Below are 24,804 nucleotides of genomic sequence, written 5' to 3'. Positions count from 1 at the left end.
CAAAGCATTGGAACAAAGAAGTTTTAGCAGAGCCAGCTTTCACTTGTGTAAAAAACCATAGTTATTAAGATACAATGCCTGTTTTTTTTTTTTTCTGTGACCTGTGAATTAGAATAGACTTAAAATCTTATTTTACAACTCAGTTATTTGAGGTGAGGGCAGAAAAATAGAGGCATTTTTATGAGCAGAATTATAGGAATTAGAGAGAAAAAACCAGCCCTCTTTTGGGGGAACACAGGAAGGTAAAGTCAGTTTTTCCTAATTTGTTTAGTTAAATTGGTGAAAGGACTACTATTGGCATTTTTATTTTATAGGCTTCTCATAATATTGGAGTTGCTATGGATACTTCACAAGGGCTTATTGTCCCCAATGTGAAAAATGTTCAACTGTGTTCTGTATTTGAGATTGCCACTGAATTAAATCGTCTACAGAAACTGGGTGCTACAAATCAGCTGGGAACTGCTGATATCACAGGGGGAACATTTACACTTTCCAACATTGGATCAGTGAGTACTGTAATAACTAAAATATTCACATTAATAAATTGAGTGAAAATTTTCAGAATTAGACAAAATTAATAGTTACTTAATTTATTTCTAAAAAGAATCCTCTTTACAACATCCCCAGCAAATGCCAGTCTCTATTTGAAAACTCCCAATGAATTAGAAAACCTACAAAGTCCTAATGGACTTTCCTATATTTGGTTAGCTCTAATTACCAGGAAATATTTAATTACAACGATACTAAATTTGCCTCTTTGCAACTTTAACCCATTGCTCCTAGTAATCTCCTTTTGACCAAGTAGTACAAGTTTCATTGTTCTTCCATATTGACAAACCACCTTTCAAATACTTGAATTCAGCTGTCATTTCTGCTCAAGCCTTCTCAATACTAAATACCCTTAGTTTCCTCAGCTAGTCCTTATATGGCTTGAACTCAAGGTCCTTCATTAATATGGATGTTATGAGTCAAATCTATACATTTAAAACTATAAAATTATAAATGCAAAATCTTTTAACACCCTTAAGAATGATTTTTCCAAAAGCTAATTTTCTCTACTTTTCTCTTTTTAGATTGGTGGTACCTATGCCAAACCAGTGATATTGCCACCTGAGGTAGCAATTGGGGCTTTCGGAGCCATAAAGGTACAACTAGATAAAAAACTGAGAAATGTTTACACTCTTTGAATGTAATCCTTTTGTTATAGGTCCTTGCAAAGTGACCCTTTGTGATGTGATCACTTTGTATTTGAGTTTCCAAAAGCAGCCTTATAGAAGCTACTTATATCTGCCTAGATACTAAATCTGAACTTTAACTCCGTGCCACTAGATTAACATGGCCCTCTAGCTTATCAATGAGTAAACATTTTTAAAGTGTCTTCTATGTTCTAGGCACAGTGCTAAGTTCTGGGGTACCAAAAATGGCACAAGACAGTCCCTGCCTTCAAGAAGCTTATAATCTAACAAAGGAGGTAACATACAAACAAATATATAATGACAAGCTATGTACAGGATAAATAGATGTTAATTAACAGAGGAGAGAGGCACAGGAATTAAGGGTTGAGAAAGACTCCCTGTAGAAGATGGGAGGGAGGGTGGTAGTTAGAGCAGAAGAGGAAAAGCATTCCAGGCATGGGAGACAGCCAGAGAGAAGACCTGGACCTGAGAGTTGGAGTATCTTGTTTATGGAACATTCAGGCCAGTATCACTGAATCAAAAAAGAATGGTTTGGAAGATTAAATTGTAAATTTACTGGAAAGGGAGGAGGAGGCTGGGTTATGAAGGACTTTGAATGTCAGATAGAGCATTTTGTATTTGCTCCTGGAGGCAATAGGAAGGGGCTGGAGTTTTTGAGTATGGGGTGACATGATTAGACTTGCCCTTTAGGAAAATTACCTTATTTGCTTTAATGGAGGATTAATTATTGTGGGGAAAGGCTTGAGGCTGGCAGACCCACTAGCTGGCTATTTCAATAGTCCAGTCATGAGAATGAGGAGGGCCTAGAGTAGTGGCAATGTCAGAGGAGAGAAGTATTCAAGAGATGTTGCAAAGGTGAAGTTAATAGGCCTTTTATTGAGGGTGAGAGATAGAGAGGAATCTAAGATGACTCCTAGTTTGTGAGCCTGAGGGAGACTAGGAAGGTGGTATTGCCCTTTTTATAGTATGAGGGAAGGTAAGATAGAGGGAGGCTTTAAGGGGAAAGATAATGCATTCTATTTTGGATATGTTGAGTCTTAGATGATTGGAATGGACATCCATTTTGAGATATCTAAAAGAGAACTGGAGATTCAAGATTGGAAGTCAGCAGAGAGCTTTGGGGCAAGATAGGGAGATTTGTAAATCATCACCATAGAAATGGTAACTAAATCCATGGGAACTGATGGGATTGCCCCAAATAGAATAGAGGGAGAAGAGAAGAGGACCTCAGACAGAACCCTAAGGGATACTTATGGTTGGAAGGCATCAACTAGAGAAAGATCCAGTAAAGGGGACAGAGAAGTGATCAGATAGGTAGGAGGAAAACCAGGAGAGAGTGGTATCCCACCAGGAGTGATCAACAGTATCAAAGGCTGCAGAGGAGTCAAGGAGAATGCAGATTAAGAAAAGGCCATTGGATTTGGCAACTAAGAGATCATTAGTAACTTTGAAGAAAGCAATTTTGGTGGAATGAACAGGACCAATTATAGTGATCACTTCATGGATAACTGACATGGTAGAGATTAACATAGGGTCTAGTCAGTTATATCTTTCTTAGAAATATTATGCTTATTTTAAAATATCAAACAAAAAAATTTCTTACTATTGTATAAAAGAAAGGTGCTTATTAAGTACCTACTATGTGTCAATAACTGTGCTAAGCACTTTACAAATATCTCATTTGATCCACACAACAACCCTATGAGATAGGCTATTCTTATCTCCATTTTACAGTTGAGAAAACTAAGTCAGAGACAGGTTAAGCTACTTGCTCAGGGTCACTGCTAGTTAAGGGTTCAAATGTAGGACTTCCTGGCTCCAAGCCCAATAAAATGGACCATCTAACTACTGGAAGGTGATGAAAAACAATGTGGTCTGTTAGAGGATAGAGGGCATCTCAAAATGAAGATGACTTGGGCTCATGTTCTGACTGGGATAAATAATGTGTGACACCCTGGGTAAGTCACAAACTCTCAGGGCCTCTAACTCTTTAAGTCTACAAAAGCATTGTTCTTCATATAAAGGGGAACTTCCTTGCCACAGGTAGAAATCAGAGAGAGAGAGAGAGAGAGAGAGAGAGAGAGAGAGAGAGAGAGAGATTGAGAGATTTATGTATTTATTTTTAAGAATAGCAAAGTTTGAGACAGCTAGGTTGCTCAATGGTTAGAGAGCCAGACCTAGAGATGAAAGGTCCTGGTTTCAAATATGGCTTCACATACTTCCTAGCTGTATGACCCTGGGCAAGTCACTTAATCCTAGTTGTCTAGAACTTTTTACTCTTCTGCCTTGGAACCAAATCTTAGTATTAATTTTAAGATAGAAGGTAAGGGATTAAAAAAATTTTTGGAGTGAGATTTTAAGAAATAGAAACACCTTTGTATAGTTATATATCTCCCTTATTTATTTCTGCCAGTTGTTAATCACAGCTTAATTTAACTTGGTTATCCTGGTGCAGAGGAACATTTCTTCTCCCAGCAGTGCTTGAGAGAAGACCTAGAATATGGCCTGTGAACAGTTTTATAGAATCTACCTTAAGGGGACATTCATTTGGCCTTTGATCTACTCACAAAGAGGATTGATGGCTCCCTGTTACCACTTGGATTACATACAAGCTCCTCAGCCTAACATGTTATAGTCCTCTTTCCTCTAAATGCCAATCTTTCTAGCCTTATTTCATGATATTCCCATCATGTCTGTTAGCTACAGCAGACAATTGTTCTATTAGACTGTAAATCTCTTAGGAGAATGGACTGTTTTTTAACTTTTCTTTGTATTTCCAACTCTTTACACAGTGCCAGGAACATAGCAGACACTTAATAAATACTGACTGAATGAATGGCTCTTTCTTGAACTTTGTATTCCATCTTCTTCCTCATTTCTAGCCAAGTTAAAAAGCATAATTAAGTCCCTACTATGTTTCTGACACTTTGCTAAGTTCTGAAGTTACAATGAAAAACAAAAACAGATCCTTCTGTCAAGGAGCTCACATAATGGGAGAGATGACAATCAAACAACCTCAAACAAGATCGAAACAGATTAGAGATAATCTTGGAGGACAGAAAATTAAGGGAGAGGAGAAAAGGCTTCTTGTGGAAGATCAGATTTTACCTGGAACTAGAAGGAAATCAGTGACCCCGGAAGGCAGAGGTAAGGAGGGAGAGCATTCCAGGCACTGAGAACAGCCAATGGAAATTCACCTTCAGATCATAGGAAGGGTGTTGTATGAAGAACCCCAATGAGCCCAATGTCACTGGGACTTGAAGTAGAAGAGAGCGAGTTGTATGAACCCTGGAAAGGCACAAAGGGACCAGGTTATGGAGGGCTGTAAAAACCAAATAAGAGTATTCATATTTGATCATGGAGGGAACAGGGAGATACTGGAGTTTATTGGCTAGGGGAATCATATCAGGCCTGTGCTTTTGCAAGATCATGTTGATGGCTAAGGTGGGAGACAGACTGGAATGAGGAGAGTCTTGGCAGGCAGACCCACCAGCAGGCTGTGATGAGGACCTGCACCAGACCAGTCACAGTATCAGAGGAAAGAGGGGGTCATATTTGAGATGCTGCAAAGGTGAAATCAATAGGTGTTAGCAATAGCTTGGATATATTGTGGGTGAGAGAGTGAGGAGTTAAAGGGTGTCAAGCCTGTGCGACTTTGAGAAGCTTTATCTTCAAATCCATTAAGTTTTCAGGTCCCTATTCATGCTCCCTTCCTCCTTCAAATTACTTGATATTTACATTTGTGTATAAACACCATAAGTAGTATGGTAGAAATAGTCATAATAATAATAGACATTTACATATGTTTGAAAGTTTGTAAAGTACTTTATTTTATCTCATTTGGGCCTCGCAACAATCTTGTGAGATACACACTGTAGATGTTATCCTCATTTTAAAGATGACAATACTGAAGTGACTTGGCCATAGGCATGAAAACACGGTCAGATGTAGGATTTTAATCTAGATCTTCTGGTCCAGTGCCAGCCTCTAGAATGTAAGCTCCATGAAGGGAGAGATGTTGACTTTTATCCTTGTATGCCTACCACTGAGCATGATAGGAACTTGGTGAACATTTGGTGGATTGAATTAGTTTCCTGAATGTTTGCTACTCCTGGGAGGTTTTATTTGTTCTTATTTTCTCCTAGCAAGCAGAGAAGAGAGATGGTAAAAGAGAGAGGAAAGCCATTGTGTGCCTGTTCACAGAATGGAATGGTTTTCCTTTTTCAGTCCAGAGTTCCTTTAGCAGCAAATTTATACATCCTGTATTTGCCTTCCAGTTGAGTCTTCAGCATTAGGATAGATGTGGTTTCTTTACTAAATTCTTTTGGTTTGTAATAACTGAATGGCCCACCACAAGCAAGTTCCTGTAATAAATACTTTTTTAAAGAGAAATAAAGTCCCTTTCTTCTGAACATTTTTTAAAATAACAGTATATTTGTCAAACTTTGACATGCAGTGCAGACTCACCAGGCTGAACTCTGGCCACCTTTGTGTCATTTTTATTTCTCCCCACCCTAGCTTTCCATATTTTCTGGGAATAGTAATCAGATTAATACTTCCATTCCTGGAAAGTATGTCAATCAACTGCCTCATTTTACCCTCACCATCTCTTTGACTTCCCAAAGAAAAACACTCCTCCCTGTCCACCACTCTACTATATGTTTTCTTCACCTATGAGAAATGTAAACTCTATAAGGATAGGGACTGTAAGATTTTTGTATTTGTACTCATAATATTTAGTAAGGTGTTTTTCACATAGTAAGGTCTTAACATTTTTTTCATTCATTTATTAAATATTCATGCAATTAAGGAGTTTTTAAAGTATGAATCTTTAACAAGATAATTTAAATGAATTGGCATCATGAATATGGTGCTGGACTTTAGAGTGAATAAGACTGGAATTTGAATCTTGCCCCTGATACTTGCTAACTATATGACCCTGGACAAATAATTTAACCTCTTACTCTCAATTTACTCATCTGTAAAATGGAGATAATAATAGCACCTGCTTCAGGGTGGTTGTGAGGATAAAGCAAAATAATATAGAAACAAAGCACTTTGCAAATCTATATAATAGTACTATTTAAATGTTAGTTAGCTATCATCATCATTATTTAGTAGCTGCAAGAAAGCATTGAGAGTGAAAGAGGGTGGTAGGGAACAAAAACTTTCTTTTTTCCATTTCCTAATTCTCCTGTCTCGTTTTTTGTTTATAGTCTGATAATAAATCTTAAGACAATGGTGAAATCTTTGCTAAATCCTCCAAGAGCAGGGATTCTTAACTTGGGATCTGTAAACTTGTTTCTTTAATATTTTAATAATTTTGTCTTTTTAATTTTTTTTTGTATTTGTATCCCCAGCATTTAACACAGTGTCTGATACATAGTAGGTGCTTAATAAACATTTATTGACCATTATCTGTAACTGTATTTTGATGTAATTGATTTCCCTTGAATGCTGGGTATTTTATTTTCTGCAGCTAAAAACAGTATTTTTTGAAGAGGTCTGTAGACTTCACTAGACTTCCAGAGAGGTCCAGAATACAAAAAAAAGGCCAAGAACCCTTTGTTAGATAATTGTATATGTCCCCAAAAGAATAGCATAGTTAAAGCTCCATTAGGTACAGGAAATATTGATGCCCTCTTAACTAAATTACCCTCCTTGTTAGAACAATAGAAATTACTAAAATGTTGCAGAGATAAAGTGAACATTTTCTCATTTGTGTTAGTCTTTACTGATGAGTACTATTAGAGAGGAGACACGGATAGCCCTTGCACCACTTTGTATAGTTTGGAATTGAGCAAAAATTTTCCCCCTTTTTTTTCTAGGTTCTGCCTCGGTTTAATGAGAAAGGTAAATTAATAAAGACACAAATAATGAATGTGAGCTGGTCCGCTGATCATAGGATTATTGATGGTGCTACAATGTCCCGCTTCTCTAATTTATGGAAATCCTACTTGGAAAATCCAGCTTCTATGTTGCTAGATTTGAAATAAATATTGATTTGAAACATCTTTCAACTTTCTGGGCATCAGAAGAATGTATAAAACCTAGCCATGCTAGAACATGTTCTTTATTGAAATTTATATTATGTCAATGATTATATTATATGACCAGGATCCCACTGTAAAATGTCAGTCTTTCTTGCCACTTTGCACTTTTAAATTTAAATGTGCAACTTTATTGTAACTGTCTTAAGGCTGTCAAATTTCATAAGACAGAGTGTGACGTGTAACGTCTTAATGTGGTACTGAGATCTTAAGTGTAGGGGATACTGACCATAGCTACTGAGATCAAAACTACATACAGTATCTCAGTATAATTTTTAGAAACTATCTCTTAAGGGTTGGGAAAAGGAATTTGTATACAAGAACATTTCATTGCCTAATATTAATTACATGACTTCTTAAATAAAGTGCACTTATGTTTATCTTTAAAGATGTTCAGTAGATTTTTTTTACTCAGTTATGTTTTTTTCATTCTTGTAAATGTCTCATCCCTTAGAAACACTACCTTACATCTTGAAAGGGCGAAACCTGAGATGACCTTAAATCCTGAAATTATATTTTATAACTAATTCTCCAATATCTACCCTCTCAATTTCTACATATATACAACAGGAGAGAGTCACAATTATGCTAATTAGGTTCACTACAAATTTATTAACCCCAATCTCCACTGAGTACTCACTATTACACAGCAACCCTTTTATTCTTCCCTAATTAGCTATCACCACTCCCCAGGATAGTTTTCCAAATCTTTCCTCTTCTAAAGCTCTTATACTACCTTTTCTGCTCTCCTGGGGTCTCTTGCCCCCTGGGAAAATAGAGATATTGAAGAGTTTTCCCTTCTCCCCTTTCACATGCGTGGTATTCTAGAAAAGCTGGCTTCCCAGTGGATTCCATCACTTGTCCTCAAATCTGTGCCTGTAACTCCCATTAAGGCTGAGCTCCCATGCCATCTCCTATGCAAAGACTTTTCCTCTTCTCAGTTGTTGGTGCTCTTTCCTTCCTCAAATTATTTTATGTTTTTGGTATACATGTTGCAAATCTCAGAAGGATATAAACTTCTTCAGTATAGGAATTTTCTTTCTCTGTCCCTTTTTGGCTTGATATCCCCAATTTCTAGCACAGTGACTTGAATAGGATACAAATTGGAGCTTAATAAAGGTCTAATTGAATTACTGGTAAGTTCTTGAAGGAGAACCATCTAATTCAAGTTTCTAATATTCTAGCTCCTTATTAAATTGTAATTTAGGGATTCTTTAACCTTATCTCAATGTTGTTCATTTAAAGGAATCCATTTTGAGAGCTTTTGGTCATTTGGGGATCATTTTTTACAGGAAAATCATATAGCTCTTTATTTTACATGTAGCAGCTTTTTGCCTTTTTCCTCTATTTGGAATTTCACTGCCTTTATGGCCCTCTGCTGAACCAAAGATTATATGTTAATGTCAAATCAGTCAATAAGCATTTTTTACTAAGCATTAGGAGTAAGAATTCTCTAGGAATAAGAATTCTCTATTTTTCTTGTTCTTAGAAACTTAAGTAATAAGGGAAAGGCAAACCAAGGACAATTCGAGTCGTTTGGTCTGGTGCATTTTCTAGATCTGTGTGGAGTTTTTGTTTTGGGGGGAGGGAATTGCTATCAGAGAAATCAAATAGAATAGGCTACCTTAGCGAGGGAATTCCTTGTCACTGGAGATGTACAGACATAAGGAAACAATCAACTTGTGAGGAGATATAATAGAAAGGGGTTCATGTATCTCTGACCTAAGTGACCTAAGGTCCTTTCCAATTCTGGAATTCTGTGGTTTTAGAATAAAAATGGATAATAATTAGACAATCTGACAGATCCCTATAGTGGTATTAAAGGGAGTATAAGGTAATATTGACTTACATCCAGAGAAATAAAAATTTGTTTTAATGTTGTGCAATTGAATATCATGTGTCAAATACATGCAACATTTGTGATATAAAAAGGAAGAAAGGTTTCACATCAATATTAAATTAAGATTTTGATTTCTAGTTGAAATGACTTTTTTAAACCACGTAAATAGAGTCTGAGCATAAAGGGGGGTTGTTGTGAGGATTAAATGAGATAATAAATGTAAAACAATCTTGCTATATAAATGTTAGCTTATCCATCCGAGATGTCAGAGGATCAGAAAAAATGTCTCATCTACCATCTTATTGGGTAGTGGACAGCCAAGTTGCCATTGGCATTTGTGCCTTTGGCCTGCATTTTGGTGCCCTAGTCTGGGACTTTTATAGTCCATGTCAGTCCTGGGGTCCTGAAATAGAAGTGTGGCACTCCTGGTCAGACCCAGTCTCTGGTCCCCAGGCCTCTTTGTCCCCCTATGCTGATTTGCACTGGGCAAAAGAATCACTATGGCTTTTTCTTAGATTTGGTTTGGTGCATTTTCTAGATCTATATGGAGTTTTTTTTTTTGTTTTGACAGGAGGGAATTGTTATACTTCACATCATTCTGCCACTTGGCTCTGATTCTTTCCTGTAATTTTCTATAAGTTTAGTGACTGTCTTGGGCCCAGAAAAGGGGGGGGGGGACCAAGTTTATAAACGGCAAGACACATGTTGTTCAAATTTAATAATTCAACTGAGAAACAAGTTCTGCAAGCAATCAAGAAAAAAAAAACCTTTAAAGGAAAGAAAATTCAAACAACAGCCTAATCAGAAAAATTCAAGACAAAGATTTTTTTCTCATTTGACCACACTTTCCTTCTTATTCTAGGCATGTTACTTTTGTCTCTATTGAAGCTTTTCAGTTTCATGTAATCAAGTGATTTATTTTTATAATGTACAAAAATATTTGGATCTCTTTTTGAGCTGGGAAAACTCTCAAACTAAGAGAGCAGTTGTTAATTGGGAAATGAATGAATAATGTATGATATATAAATTATACCAGTGTGAGAAATTACTAGCTTCGTGGCCCTGGAAAAGTCAATTAAGTCTGTTTGTCTCAGTTTCCTCATCTATAAAATAAGCTGGAAAAGAAATGACAAACTACTCTGGTATCTTTGTGAAGAAAACCATAGAGTCATAAAGAGTCAGACATGATTGAAAAGTGACTAAATAATGTGAGAAAATCCAGGCTCCAGAGTAGTGTAAGGTGGGGTGCATGAGAGGATTTTTGGAATCCTGACATCCAGGGCTGAGGGAGAGAAAGCAGTTGGAGAGCAAAGGATTCTGGGAAGGAAAGTGACCTGAGGAAGATCTGGATGGAATGGGGGGCCGGAGGGGGGCGGGGCACGACTTCTGAGCTGAATCCTTGACCTGCCGACCTATTCTGAGGCTGAGGATTTCACTGAAAGCCACCTGAGAGTATCCTGTTTCTACATTGAAGCTTCCTAGAGATCTTTCTTCAATCTGATTTCTCCAAACACTTCTTAACTGAGAAGAAGATATCTCAAACCCCAAAAGGGGGCTGAAGACTCTTCAGGGGAGAACCCAGTCCCCTTGCCCTTCCAATCTCTTAGCACCTGCCTCCTTGTAGTTTCTTTAGGCTAGACAGATACATAAATTAATAGTGGTCTTATTTAGTTGGGGATATGGGTCAGAGAAACCTGAATTTGTGATATCACACTGTTCAGGCCAGGGACCAAATAGGAAACATTAGGGTAACCAATTCCCATTTCCCATCACCCAGTTTACCTAAAAATCCTTCATTAAAACCTTATAAAGTAGTCAGATTTGCTAAGCCTCTTGATATGTTTGAAAAGGTATATGATTCAAGAACAATAGAGAGTCATCTGCGCCAATGCTCTCTGAGGCTTTGCTCTTCCTGGAGGTTTGCCTCTAGATTCTCTCTGTGGGAGAAGAACATCCTTAGGTTTAGTTGGCAGGGGAAACCTGTCTTCAATTCCCCACCACCCATTTCCTCAGGGAACCCAGTGCTGTAACTGATAACTGTCTCCCTCAGGGAGGAGGGAGGAAGACAGAAGCTAACTCCATTCAAGCTTTGGCTCTCTCTTATATACTTACTTGATCCTGCTCCATAAACTCAACTCCACTGATACACCATCACAATCAGTGCATGGAACCTTTATTTTTACCTAAGAAACCATCATTTCTACAGTAGGGAACCATGCTGGAGTGCACCCGGGTGAAGATTGACAGAAGCAAAAATAATAAATGTTATTGGAATAGTCTATAGATAACTTAGATGGAAAGAACGTAAATAAATACAGGAAAGATTGGACTATAAATTCCTTGAGGACAGGAACTGTATTTTTCCTCTTTTGGTATCCTTTCTGCTTAACCTAGTGCCTGGCATAAGGTAGGTGCATAATAAATATTTATTGATTCATTGAGATCACAAACCTGACATATATATATAGGATATAATATAGATGAAGAATTTTAATTATTCAGACATCTTCTAAAACTCTGCTAAAAGAACAGCTGATAATTTCTTGATTTGCCTAAATGATAACTTCATTCTTTAAAATATAGAAGAATCAAGTCAAGTCAACAATCACTTGTCAAACACTGTCATAATTCCAGCTTTTGATTCACCCAGTGTGGCAAATTAAATGATGTACTCTGCATATGAGTTAAATAAATAAAGTAACAGCATATGCAGTCTTACTATATATAACAAAACTTAAATCCTATCTGTTTGTAACCTGGGACACACTATCTCCTCCTGATTAGAATATGAACTCTTAGAACAGACTGTCTTACCTTTCTGTATCTTCTTGCTGCTTAGCACAGTCTTCTCCACATACTATTCATTCATCCAATCATCCCAGAAACAATTTTCAAAGAGCCCAAATTGTCAGGCACAGCTGGTTACTCGAGTATTTAAAGTGTTCCTTCTCCTAGTTGGTTCTTATTTAAGAAGTAGATCATGGGTAGAATGGAATGAGACAAGAATGAAATGATATAGACTAAACATTCCTCCTTCTGTTCTCTGACTTCCAACCCCTGTCCAAATCTCCATTCACTGCCAAGAACCATAATATTGCACGTACAAATTTAGTAACATTAAACAACTGTTTTCATACTGTTGGTAATTGTCTGGAGATACTATAGTATATGTGGGGAAAATTAGGGAAAGGATTAGGGCTAGAATTTCATTGTTTTAGGTCAGAAATTCATTTGTTCTCTGGACTATTTATACTCATAAAAAATAAGGACATAAAAAGTGTTTTTTAAAAATGTGAATTCTATCTATTGATATTTATAATATTAGAAATTTAAAATAAATTCAAAAGTACTGAATTAATTGTAAAGTAATAATTCCCAAAATACCTTTTGATCCAACAATACTATTACAAGGTCTATATCCCAAAGAGATAAAAGAAATGGGAAAGGACCTGTTTTTACAACAATATTTATAGCTGCTCTTTTTGTGGTGGCAAAGAATTGGAAACTAGAGGGATGGGGAATGGCTGAACAAAATATGGTATATGATGGTGATGGAATACTATTGTGATATAAAGAATGATGAACAGGATTTCAGAGAGAATTGGAAAGGACTATGCAGAGTAAAATAAGTAGAAATCGGAGAATTTATACATAGTAACTGAAATATTGTGAAATGATCAAATACGATAGACTTTGCTACTAACTTTGCTACTAATAAATACAATGATCCAGGACAATTCTGAGGGACTTATGAAAAAGAATGCTATCTTACCTCTAGAAAAAGAACTGTTGGAGTAGGAATATAGATGAAAATATATGATTTATCTCTTATTTATTTGGGTATATGATTTGGGGTTTTAATTTTATAAGATTATTCACTTAAAATGAGTAATATGTAAATAGGTTTTGTGTGATAATACATGTACAACCCAAATTGAATTGCTTGTCAATTTTGGGAGGGGGGAGGGATGGTAGGGAGACAACCTGGATCGTATAACTTTGGAAAACTTGTGTGGAAATTTATTAAAAGAAAATAAAAACATTAAAAATTCTATTTAAACCAATAATTCCATTATATACCAACATAAATATCTTTTCATGAAAAAACAATTTCAAAACAGAAGATTGGCACTAATTTACATATTTTTGCAAATCTCTTTAATATCTGACTTAATAAAAGCTGGATTCTAATATCAGCTTCTGTATCTATTCTATAATTCATCATTTTGAGAATTGTTAATAGAAAGAATTCTGGAATGAGGAAACTTCCTCTAGCAATTAGGGTTGGCATCTTCGCTTCTACTTATAGTCTTAGAGAGTTGTCTAGCCCTAACTGAGAGCTTAAATGACTTTCCCAAGGCTATCCAGGCAATTTATTTCAGAGGAATAATTTGAACCTAAGTTATTCTGGCTTCAAGGTTGATTCTCTTCACTATGCCATGCTACTGTAGTGGCAAAATTATCACAAGCTTATTTTGAGATCTTCCTGGCAATATCACTTGTATCAGCTGAGTTTAGCTCAGATGGTTAAAGTTTGCAGACCAGAGCCCTGGGGGGTCTCTTTTCCTCCTGCAAAAAAACCAAAACAAACAAAACAAAAACATTACTAGATCACTGGCATAACGGATGAAGAGATGGTTTTGAAGTCAGAAATACTTTCTTTTAAATATTGCCTCTGATTTGTAATAGTGCCATAATGGGCAAGTCATTTTAACCTTTTCTTTCCCCAAGCAATTCACTAAGGCTTGTCACAGTGGAGGTAGACTGAGGCACATTCTTTCTGAGCAAGATAACAATTTATTAACAGGGTGATATCTGCCAGTAGAATGTATCAATGGCTTGCCTCAGTCTAGTCATAGACCTTGAGCTGGGGGCTCTGTTCCTTTTTTATAACATTAGAACAAAGAACAGAACAGTGTAGGTGGGGAAGTAATAAATTGATGATAGGGTTAGTGACATCTTGGGGTTGAGGACAACAGGATTGGATACATAGCTGAGGCATGGAGAACAATATGCCTGGTTGGAAATTGGGACCAAGGGGCTAGTAACAAACCATCTCCTTCCCTACTTTGACTAAAAAAAGCTCATTGAGTCTCCCTGCAAGGTTAGAGATGGCAGACCAGATTTCTTTGTATAGCAAACCAGACATTCTTGAAGAGTAGGCTGGTGAGGTAAAGACACTAGACCAGACTCCCTGGTGTCTATTCCCATTCCCCAAGGATAGCAAATTTCCTTGAGGCAAGAATAGAACAGTGATTAGCAGAAGAACTGGGTTTCTAAACTTAACTCATTAAAAGCCAGCTGATTCTGTGTATTAAATTCAGGGACAAAGAACCATGACTTAGTTATGGGACAAAAATCAATAAATACACCAGGAATTCCCCACACCTGTGATTTCCCAGACCTACATTAAAAAAAGAAAATCACAAGATATAATACAACTTTTTTTTTAACAACCCTTACCTTTCATCTTAGAATCAATACTGTGTATTGGTTCTAAGGCAGAAGAGCAGTAAGGGTTAGGCAAAGGGGGTTAAGTGACTTGCCCAGGGTCACACAGCTGGGAAGTGTCTGAGGCCACGTTTGAACCCAAGACCTCCCATCTCTGAGCCATCCAGCTGGCCCCTATAATATGATTTTGATGGGTGGGTAGGTTGAGAGAATTTAAATATGCATATTTACTACCAGATATCACAGGCAGGTCATTTATCTTCTGATATGTCATATTCATATATATATTATAGATATATACATATATATATCTATAAGAGAGGATACAGAAAGCAATTTGTAATAGTATAAAGTGTCAACTACTTCATTTAAATGTCTGCTACTTTCAGGAACTGGGTATGTCTCCTTCAATTCCCCATACCCATTACCCTTGAGATTAAGGTCAGTCAATAAACATGTGTTAAGCACCTTCTGTGTACTGGAGAGGTAGGTGGCCAGCGGGTAGTGTATTTTACTCTATCTCAAAGTATCAGATGGCTTATACATGCTTTTCTCTGAAACCCGGGTAATACACTGGACGCTCTTTACGTTTTTTGCTGTTCAGTCATGTCCACATACTCTTCCCGACTCCATTTGAGGTTTTCATCTGTGGTCCTCTCACACCTCCTCAGTGAGTTCGGCACCAGGCTCACAGTCTTCTCCACCTCAGCTCTGTCCACTACAGACACCCCTGACCTCCTCCTTTCTCCATCTCCTCAGCTTCCATAGGTCATGTCCTCTGTATGCCTTAACCATACAGAACAGCTCATCCTGTAGACCAGTGGTGTCAAACTCAATTAGAAATGGACCCCTGTGGACTTCGAAAACTACAAATCAGCATTATCTATGTTTTATTTTTATTTATTTTGTTAGACATTTCCCAATTACATTTTTTTCTATGGTTTGACCCACATTTGGGAGTTTTATGCCCTGTGCAGCCTTGAAGTCTGGGAGTTTGACACCTGCTATAGAACCATTCATCCCCCAAATAAACTCCCCCTGGCAACTGAGTTCCTAGTTACAACTCTAGCAATGTTAGACCTTAGACGGGGCTCTTTCTCTTCACATTCCTCAAGCTGTGTTTTGATCCTGTTCTGAGGTCGTGTCTGTAGACTAAGTGTATGACACAGGTGATTATCATGGGGACAGCTTTGCTGCTTTCTGCTGCCCTCCTGAACTCTGTGTGCACCTGGGTCCTAGAAGTGGGAAAACTTTCCACATGAGCTCCAGGCACTTTGCAAACAAGTCCCATGTGATTCCTGCTATTCCTAGCTTTGTCATGGTTTAAAATTAGAACTGGGCTGACATAACAGTCCTCTGGGTCACAGCGTGGCTGAGGATCTGAATTGCTTTGAGTAGCACCGGCAAACCCATCTATAACCTCTCCCTCACTGGGCAATCAATGAATTTGGAAATGCCATCAGCCCTGGTAAGTTTCTCGGAGTTTTTCACCCCCTCGTCCTCGGGTCCAAATGTTTGCTGCTGTGCTTGCAGGGGCAGAACAACCCATTTGGGAACTGGATGTCAGATCTCTCTCTCTCTCTTGAGAGGTCAGAGTTACTTCCTTGTGCTCTTCTAGAAAATGGATTTCAAAGAAGGCAGATACACATTTCTTTTGGGTCTGGTTGGTTTGATTTTGTTTGTTTGTTTGTTCTTAGTTTTGAATGCTCTAAGAACAGGTTAACATTGGGCACTTCATTGCCATGGTCCCAGGGCACTGGAGAGTCTCCTTCTATTGTGATCATAGCACAAGCTAGAAGGACTTCATTCCCTTGCTTTACATACTTCACAATCCTGCTTTAATACCCAGTTTTCTGTCTGGTACAGATACTAACTTTTGGAATGATCTGCTTCTGAACACACCAGACTCCCTGGAAGCAAAAGGAGCAGGAGATTTCTGTATTAAATTCAACAATTATCTATCTATTAAACACTCATTACGTGCAAGGTACTGAGGATATAAAACCCCCAAATTAGTCTCTGCCCCTAAATAGCTTAGATGGAGGTGAAATGAAGGGGAAAACATGTGCATAAGGAAATACAAAGTGTATATATAAAGGTAAAAAAACAATTTCACAAAGCAGAATTTACTAACTGTGGAGGAAGGGGAGAAAAGCAAGAAAGGCTTCATGTAGATGTCACTTAAGCTGAGGTTTGAAAAATCTAGGGAATTGTGAAGGAGCTTTCTAGACACGGAGCATAGCCTGTGCAGAAGGCGTGGAGATGGGAGGTGGGAAAATCTAGATTCAGATGCCATATTCTGGACATAGACAGAACTCATAAAAGATAAGAAGACAGTAATGCGTCATGATTAGTACCAGCGGAGAGAGTAGTTCCACTAAGGAGATTTATAAGTCTACTGAAGTATGAATCACCAAGCATTTCTGTGCCTCTGTGGCAGATGCTATGGGAAACATAACTACAAAAATGAAATAGTTCCCATCTTCATGGGACATATGTTCTCCAAGGAGCCGATATGTACATATTTAAGCATATATATAAAGTATGTATCTCAAGATATCAATTATTATAATTGAATTATATATTTATTATATATTATTTATATTTGTCATATTAATGTTTTTTATTATAAATTACATTGTAATAAGTGATTTTAATGTCTTATAATACTTTATATCATTTATTATATTATTTATAATTATATTATTCTATATGTATAATAGAAATTATAATTATATGTAATTTATATTTATATGTTATGATTCTAATATATAGTATAATATTTTAAAGCTCAGCTTGTGTCATTTTCATCATAGGGCTTTTCCTACCTCCTCACTTCATGGTGTTTTGTTTTGTTTTTTGTATCTACTTTGCATCTACTTATCTCTTTCATAGTTTGTAAGTTCTTTGAGTGTAAGGACTTTAATACTTTAATTTAAAAAAGCTTGTGTCCTCTGTGCCTAGTTCAATGTTTAACATGAAGTAGGGGCTTAATAACTTCTTGCTGATTTATTGATTAAATAGAAAATATAGCCCCATTTCTAGCCTACTGGATTGGAGATTAGATTCATTATGAGGTTGGTCTGCTTGAGGAAAATAACAAAAAAAAAATTCTGATGATTGACTAGTTAGTAAATATTCAAAGGACTTGTAATTTCATTCATTTGGGGCTCACTTGGCCCGTATGTATCACAGCCTTTGCATACCGTATAGTATGGTTTCATGAGTTGCTGGGAAGAGAAAACTTTATCAGGCGGTTAGCAGCCTCCCTGTGATGAGCTTCTGAACACAAAGTACATTAAAAGGTATTGGTCCTTTAATGACAGTTCAGCAGCCAGCCCATCTTCTTTGATGATGATAGTGCTGGTAAGTGATATGAATTTATCTTCATAATGATAATCAAAGTGGGTGTACACTGACCACGGAATGGTTAAACTAATTATAGCACATGAATGTAATAGAATACTATTGCACATAAGATACTATAGATTTGAATAATCAGAGAATCTTGCAAAGACTTCTATGAACTGAAATTGTAGCTTATCAATTGTTTAAAAAAGGAATGGTAATGCTTTAACTTGTACGATTTTTATCATGAACATTGCTTGGTATATTGCATGTGAGATCTTTTGATTTTTACTATTATTTACAATAATACTATTGTATCATTGTAGCCATGTATGGTAAGTATTTTTTTGGCCTTACTTTTGCCACTGTATCTCTTCAGACTGGTCTCTCCACAATTCTCTGATTATTCATATTGCTTGTTACTTAATATCTCTTTATTTGATAATTCCCTTTTCTATTTTGTAATGTTTTTGTTTTCACTAAGTTTAGTTGTAAAAATATTTTTTTTTCCATTCTTTCTATTATAATCACCTTTCTGGCTATAACAGAAGGCACATGCCAAATGAAGCTAGAACGGAATGATAAAATAGAAAAATGTCAAAAGTCTTCCATTTGTTATTTTTGTTATATCTTCCAGTTTTCATTCAGAAATCAATCATTCAGTAATAATTTTCCTTTCTCATTTTATTCCTTCCTCATTTCAGTAGTGAACTTCAAATTAATTTTGCTCTACAATTAGTAATAATAAAAACTGTACTATAGGGGACAGCTAGGCGATTCAGTAGATTGAGAGACAGGCTTAGAAAAGGGAGGTCTTGGGTTGAAACTTGGACTTAGATATTTCTAGCTGTGTGATCCTGGGCAAATCACTTAACCCACATTTTTTAGTCTTTACCACCCTTTAGCCCTGGAAGCAATATACAGTATTGCTTCTATGATAGCAGGTAAGGGTTTGGGTTTTGTTTTTTTTAAGTCTGATGAAATGTCTGTATCTGAGTCAGGTAAATCTCAAAGAAATTCATCAGTCATAGGCTGAGAAGATGAAGGGAATTAACATAATTATTAAAGAAATAATAAAAAGGGGGAAATGATAAGATATGTAATATTAGCCATTTAATACTTTTTAAAGATTTCTTTTTTTAATTATATGCTTTGTTGATGTTTTTTGTCTGTATCACTGTCATTTCAACAACATTGACTCTAAATTAAAGCCCTACTTTTCAACAATACTAACATTTGATTTCTGGTATTTAGTTTTACCAAAGATAATAATTATAATCATTTGTATTGAGCTTACTATGTGCCAGGTATTGTACCAACCATTTTACAATTGTTTAATATCTGATCTTTACAACAATTCTGGGAGGTAGATACTGTTGTTATCCTCATTTTACAGTTGAGGAAATTCATGACTAATAAGTATATGTGGAAGAATTCAAGCCCAGGTCTTCTTGACTCCAGGTCCATTACTCCATCTGCTATGCCACACTAACCTTCCAATTCACATTCATAGGTAAATTCTCCTTGGGCATGGGTACCTCAGGTTTAAGGTAATCTTTGAGTTCACTCTCTTAAAATTGTAGTGGATAAGTAACCACCAATGTGTGTGTGTGTGTGGTTTTTTTTTAGAGTAATGATGAGAAAAACATTTGGCAAATCTAGAGGATGATAATATGGACCATTGGACTGCTCTGTCTACCCAGTAGCTGAAACTATGTATTATCTCCCCACTAATAGAAATTTAGCTCCTTGAGAACTGGGGCTACCTTACATTTATTTGCATCCCCTCAGTGTTTAGCATGCTGCTTGGCACATAGTAAGCATTTAATCAATGTTTTCTCATTTATTTATTCATTCATGTTATTTCCTCTAGTACAATTAGGTCTGTTGCGAGATGGCATCTGTGATTCAGCTTTTTAGTTTTTGGTGAAATTGGTGACTTTTTCCCCCTCATTTGAAAGAAACATGACAGAAGCTGCAGTATGTATGGGGGCTGTCCATGCTGTAAAGGAAGTGTGGGAAACCAGGATCAAGAAACAAACTGAAGACCTGAAGCGAGAAAAAGAATTTCAGCAGAAGTAGGTTTCCGAAATGATTATTAATAAGTTTCATGCTCTGACATCCTTAAAAACAAAAAGTCCCTAGTTATGCTTTGCAAACACACCTCAAGAGCCTTTCAAAAGCAAAGTCAAAGAGCAAAGAGTCTTCCATGATGGTAATTTTGGTATCTGAATTGTAAACAAAACTTATCATATCAAAACCCAGTCATAAAAATATTAAAAATTGGAAGTACACAAATGTTGCTAAAGTCTATTCATGGATCCTTCAGTTCTAGACACTTCAAAGATCTGCGATGTCAATGAAAGTAGGTGTATCCTCAATTATATTCCCTGCGTAACTTTTAGATCATCCTTGAGATGGTGAGGACCAGAAAATTAATTGCCTTGTTGACAATGTTAGAGTCTCTCTGAGTTTAGTTAGGCTTCCTCTCAGAAAATTTATAACCTGTTCCTATGCTTCTTCAGATTGGTAGGATCTGTAAGAGCTGGTCTTTGGTAGTATAGCCTTTGAGGAATCAAGATCATGACCATAAAGCCACAGAGTATGACTTTCAGGGAAAAAAACATATACGTAGAGATCCAAAACATCTTACACAATATGAAAACTTAATTCTAATTAATAATGACATAAGAATCTTATAGGAATCACCTGCAGTTCCTATATAGTTTACTTGTGGGTGGTGACCTGAGAAGGAGAATGAAGGCTGAAGGAATATGAATAGATAATGCAGTTAGAGGGAGAGACGCAGGAATAAAGACTCAGAGACAAGTTAAAACACGCGGGGAATCCGTGAGCTCCATCAATATCTCTCTTGAGCAAGATAACAAGTGGAGAAATTATAAGTATGAGAAACAAGAAAATATGTGGGGATCTGAGAGCCCCATAATACCTCCCATGGGCCCATGAGCCAAAAGATTAATGGGAGATATGTGGTGCAACAGTATTGCAAGAATCAAGCAGACATGAGGAGCAATATAGGCAAGACCAAGAGATGTAAGATTAAGAAGTGCAAGAGGCAAGATAAGAGGGAGTCTTGCACATGTTCCCCAACTTTTATTGGAAATTTTAGGAATGTGAAGTGGGAGGCAATCAATGAATACGTGACATGACATAGGTTTTAACAGTGGTTGAATTGACAATCACGAAATCAAAGAGGAGGAGATTAATCCAACATGCGCTTTGGAAAGGAATGTGGTCCAACAAGGCGCTAGCTAGGACACTGTGGCTGGCAATGCCCCGCCCAGGAATTTGCTTGTCCTTTGGACTGTTGCTTTTCATACAATGATCATTAAGTGATCTGACCATGAGTCTGGTAAATGAATACATAGGATACAATATCAATACATCAATCATACTTCCAAGATGCTAACATGCCTGGTATGCTACAAATCTCAACATTATTTCAGACCCAGTATTTTGTCTCTGATAATGGAACCAAGAAATGCTTTTTGGAAAGGTATGGTTAACCTTGTTCATATCAACTTTGAAAGGTGAAGGATGAAGAAAGGGAAGCCCTATCCAAAATAACCCCACAATACATAAAATTTAAGTCTGTAAAAACACATTCAAGACACAAATACAATTGAAAGCATTTTTAAAGAGCTAATGAATTATTTAAATAATTGAAGGAACATTTATTGTTGATAATTGAGCAAAGAAAGAAAAAAGAAAAAAAAAGAATGTTATATAATTTTAATGACAAATCATGGCTCCAAAGAAGAGATGAGCAAATGTGCCTCCTGAACTTCATTGGAAAGGTGGGGTTGAGGTGGGAATGGGGATATTGCACATATTGTTAGATATGGTCAATATATTTTGCTGAATTGGTTTTAGAGTACTAGGGAGCTCTATTTTGGGGAATGTGACATAAAAACCAAAAAAAATCAATAAAAACTAGATAAAATTTTACTTAAATTATATATTTAAAGCAAAGTTAGGGCTATATCACCTGAAGCATCCCAAATTCTGTATCTATTTTCTATGATTTTGTCTAAACCTTTTAAAAACCAATCAATAAGCATTTATTAAATATTTTCTATGTATCAGGAACTGTGCTGAATATTGGAGAATACAAAGCATTTTTTTTAATCCCTGTCTCCAAAGAGTTTTAATTCTAGGGGAAAATTTGTATCTTATTTTATACCATTTCTTGACATAACAATGCCCATAAATGTATTTCCCATAGTACAGGGTGCTATTTTTTAGTTGCCATACTTCTATAGTCTTCCAAATCCTTTTTATACAGCTCATTTTTCTTGATCCAGTAAAAATATTTCCCATTCAGCTCTATTAAATTTTATCTAATTGTATTTGACCTTTTATGCAATTTAGTTTATTACTATCTTTTCAGATTCTGTCTGTAGCATACCAGGCATGTTAGCATCTGGGAAGTATGATTGATGTATTGATATTGTATTACCAGACACATGGTCAGACCTCTTGATGGTCATTGTATGGATAGGTTCAGACGGAAGCACTAGCAAAGGATGGGCAAATTCATGGGCTGGGTCTTGATGGCCATTGCCTCAGCTTGGAGTACTTTCATTAACATAGTGCTTCTATTAGGGTGTTGCTCAGACTACACTCATTTGCAGATCGGGGTTGGATTAATCCCCATCTCTTTGATCTTGTCATTGTCAATTCAACCAATGTTAAAACCTATGTCATGTTACGTATTCATTGATCCACAGTCCTAAAACCTTCAATAAATACTGGGGTACTAGCTCGAAACTCTTTTTTTCAAGCTCTCTTGCTAGCTCTCTCACTTTTACTCTTCCTCTCTCCCTCTGTTCCCTCCTCTCCTTTTACTCTCTTGCTTCACTGTATCTCTTTCTAGCTACCTTGTCGCCCCAGTGCCTTGGCACCAGGGAGTTGTGACTCCCCCTTTCTTAGCGTTGCGGTCGCCCCCAGTGTCTCCTATTGCAATAGGAGGCACCAAGGAGTTAAGACTCCCCACTTTTCCTAGCAACGCTGTCGCCCCCAAAGTAGACTCTCTTGTCTAGGAGTATCAACGGGTTGATACTCCCCACCTATTCTCTTAATCCTCTTATTTCCTTTGAGTTCGAGTTACTCCCCATGTGTTTCTACTTCTTTGAGTCTTTGAGTCATTATTATTCTCCCATTTCCTTAGCCTCCTCTCCCCATCTCAGGTTATTACTCACAGATAAATGTTATAGGACTCCCGTGGGGGGTCACTATACTGTTATCCCTCCCCAAAAAAAGTACTCTTAGCAGCTTCATGTTATCTAAAAATATGTGCTTTCTTCTAACTCATTAATAAAATTATTTAAGGTCAAGGATAGAGAGTCCTTTCATCCTCTACTAGAGATATCCTATCCAGGTTGATGCCAATCCATTCATCATTACTATTTGGGTCCAGTCATTCAGCCAGTTCTGAATCCACCTCACTGTACTATCATTCAACCTGACATTTTCCATTTTGTTCACAGGGATTTTGTGTGAGATGGCTAAATAGTTTGGTATTGCCAAAATATGTCAGGAATACTATGTCTATGACATTCTCCTTATTATCAGTTTTAACACTGTCAAAAAAGATGTGACACAAGCTATTGATTGATCTAGATTTGAAAGGAACTTTAGAAGCCATCTAATCCAATTTTCTTGTTTAAAATTGAGGAAGAGAGGAACAAAAGGCTGAGTTGCCTAGTCACAGGTAGCATGAGTCAGGGTCAGTATTTTAACTCTGGTCCTTGGCTGTGCCATGCTTCCATAAGGAAACTAAGAGAGGTACTAGAGACTGTAATTAGTTGACTTTTCTTATATCAATGGAAACTATCAATAAATAAAAAAAATCATAGTATTTACCTCAGAATCACTAGATGACTGTACCATTTTAGCCTAATGTGAAAATTAATGTATAATAATAGCAGTTACATATATGAATTCCTTAAATAAAGGGTATTTAAAATACCAAATAAGTACCATGTTTAGGGTTCTTGGAAAGATGAATGCTTTTCCAACTTGTAGTAATATCTTTGTTCAAAGTATTGTTTCTCTTGAGTTTTCAGTGTGGAAATTTAAATGCTTCCCATATTCTTCACTAAAATGATTTTTTGGTCTCCTAGGCTAGTGCGAATCTGGGAAGAAAGAGTAAGCTTAACCAAGCTGAAGGAAAAAGTCATCAGGGAAGATGGAAGGGTCATTTTAAAGATAGAAAAAGAAGAATGGAAGGTAATTAGAGGAATTGATGGCCAACTTTCCACTTGTATTCTCTTTGCTGAGTTAATAGAATGTTGTGTTCAGTTTATAGTATTCCACTGAGATGGCAATTAGGGAAGTCTGTAAAATGTGGAAGCTCAAATTTTAAAAAAAGGAATGTGAACCACACAAACATCTGAGGAGACATACCAAATTCTTCTAGAGATATTTTCTCAAAAATTTCAACTTAGTCCTTAATATATAAATATTAGCCATGTCCATATTGATTCAAGTTAGTAGCAATAATTTCCATATAAATCCCTTTTTTCAAGCTCTCACTTTTCTCATTTAATGAGGTACGGAAACGAAAGTTTCTATCAATAAAACTTTCATCATAATCCTGATGATGACAAAATAGCTTCCACATGAAAACCCCAAAGAATTGGAATGCAAAGGAAAAGGGAAAATTTTCTTTTTCATTAGGATGACAGGATCATAGACTTAGAGCTAAAAGGGGACATTGAGTCTAAACCCTTTATTTTACAGATGATGAAAAATGAGACCCATGGAGGTAATATGATTTTTTCAGGGTTGCACAGTTAGTAACAGCATATGAGGCAGGTAAAAGTGTGCTCATAAATATTTAACAATTGACTTCAGAAAAAAAAAGGTACATAGGACATAATCTTAAATTTAATCT

The 24,804-nt window shown here is 36.5% G+C and overlaps 2 protein-coding genes across 9 annotated transcripts in view; both read left to right on the top strand.

The window, feature by feature from the left end:
• DBT (dihydrolipoamide branched chain transacylase E2) overlaps positions 1–7,634 on the top strand; it is a 55,454-nt gene extending 47,820 nt beyond the window's left edge. For all 5 annotated transcript variants that reach the window (XM_007485029.3, XM_007485028.3, XM_056819130.1 and 2 more), the window contains 3 exons: positions 315–506; positions 1,074–1,145; positions 7,025–7,634. In XM_007485029.3, the coding sequence (XP_007485091.1) occupies positions 315–506; positions 1,074–1,145; positions 7,025–7,192 (432 nt within the window). In that variant the 3' untranslated portion in view covers positions 7,193–7,634. The remainder of the gene's footprint in view (positions 1–314; positions 507–1,073; positions 1,146–7,024) is intronic.
• A 2,858-nt stretch (positions 7,635–10,492) lies between these two features.
• LRRC39 (leucine rich repeat containing 39) overlaps positions 10,493–24,804 on the top strand; it is a 33,921-nt gene continuing 19,609 nt past the window's right edge. The window contains exons 1-3 of one of the 4 annotated variants that reach the window (XM_056819134.1): positions 10,493–11,493; positions 19,759–19,963; positions 24,032–24,137. In XM_056819134.1, the coding sequence (XP_056675112.1) occupies positions 19,851–19,963; positions 24,032–24,137 (219 nt within the window). In that variant the 5' untranslated portion in view covers positions 10,493–11,493; positions 19,759–19,850. Of the gene's footprint in view, positions 11,494–15,517; positions 16,006–19,758; positions 19,964–24,031; positions 24,138–24,804 lie in introns of those variants that run through there. The other 3 variants (XM_056819135.1, XM_001381833.5, XM_007485022.3) reach the window with 3 other exon arrangements.

Source organism: Monodelphis domestica, chromosome 2 (assembly GCF_027887165.1).
Source record: "Monodelphis domestica isolate mMonDom1 chromosome 2, mMonDom1.pri, whole genome shotgun sequence".
NCBI lineage: Eukaryota > Metazoa > Chordata > Mammalia > Didelphimorphia > Didelphidae > Monodelphis > Monodelphis domestica.
This window is presented reverse-complemented; position numbering and strand designations above follow the sequence as displayed.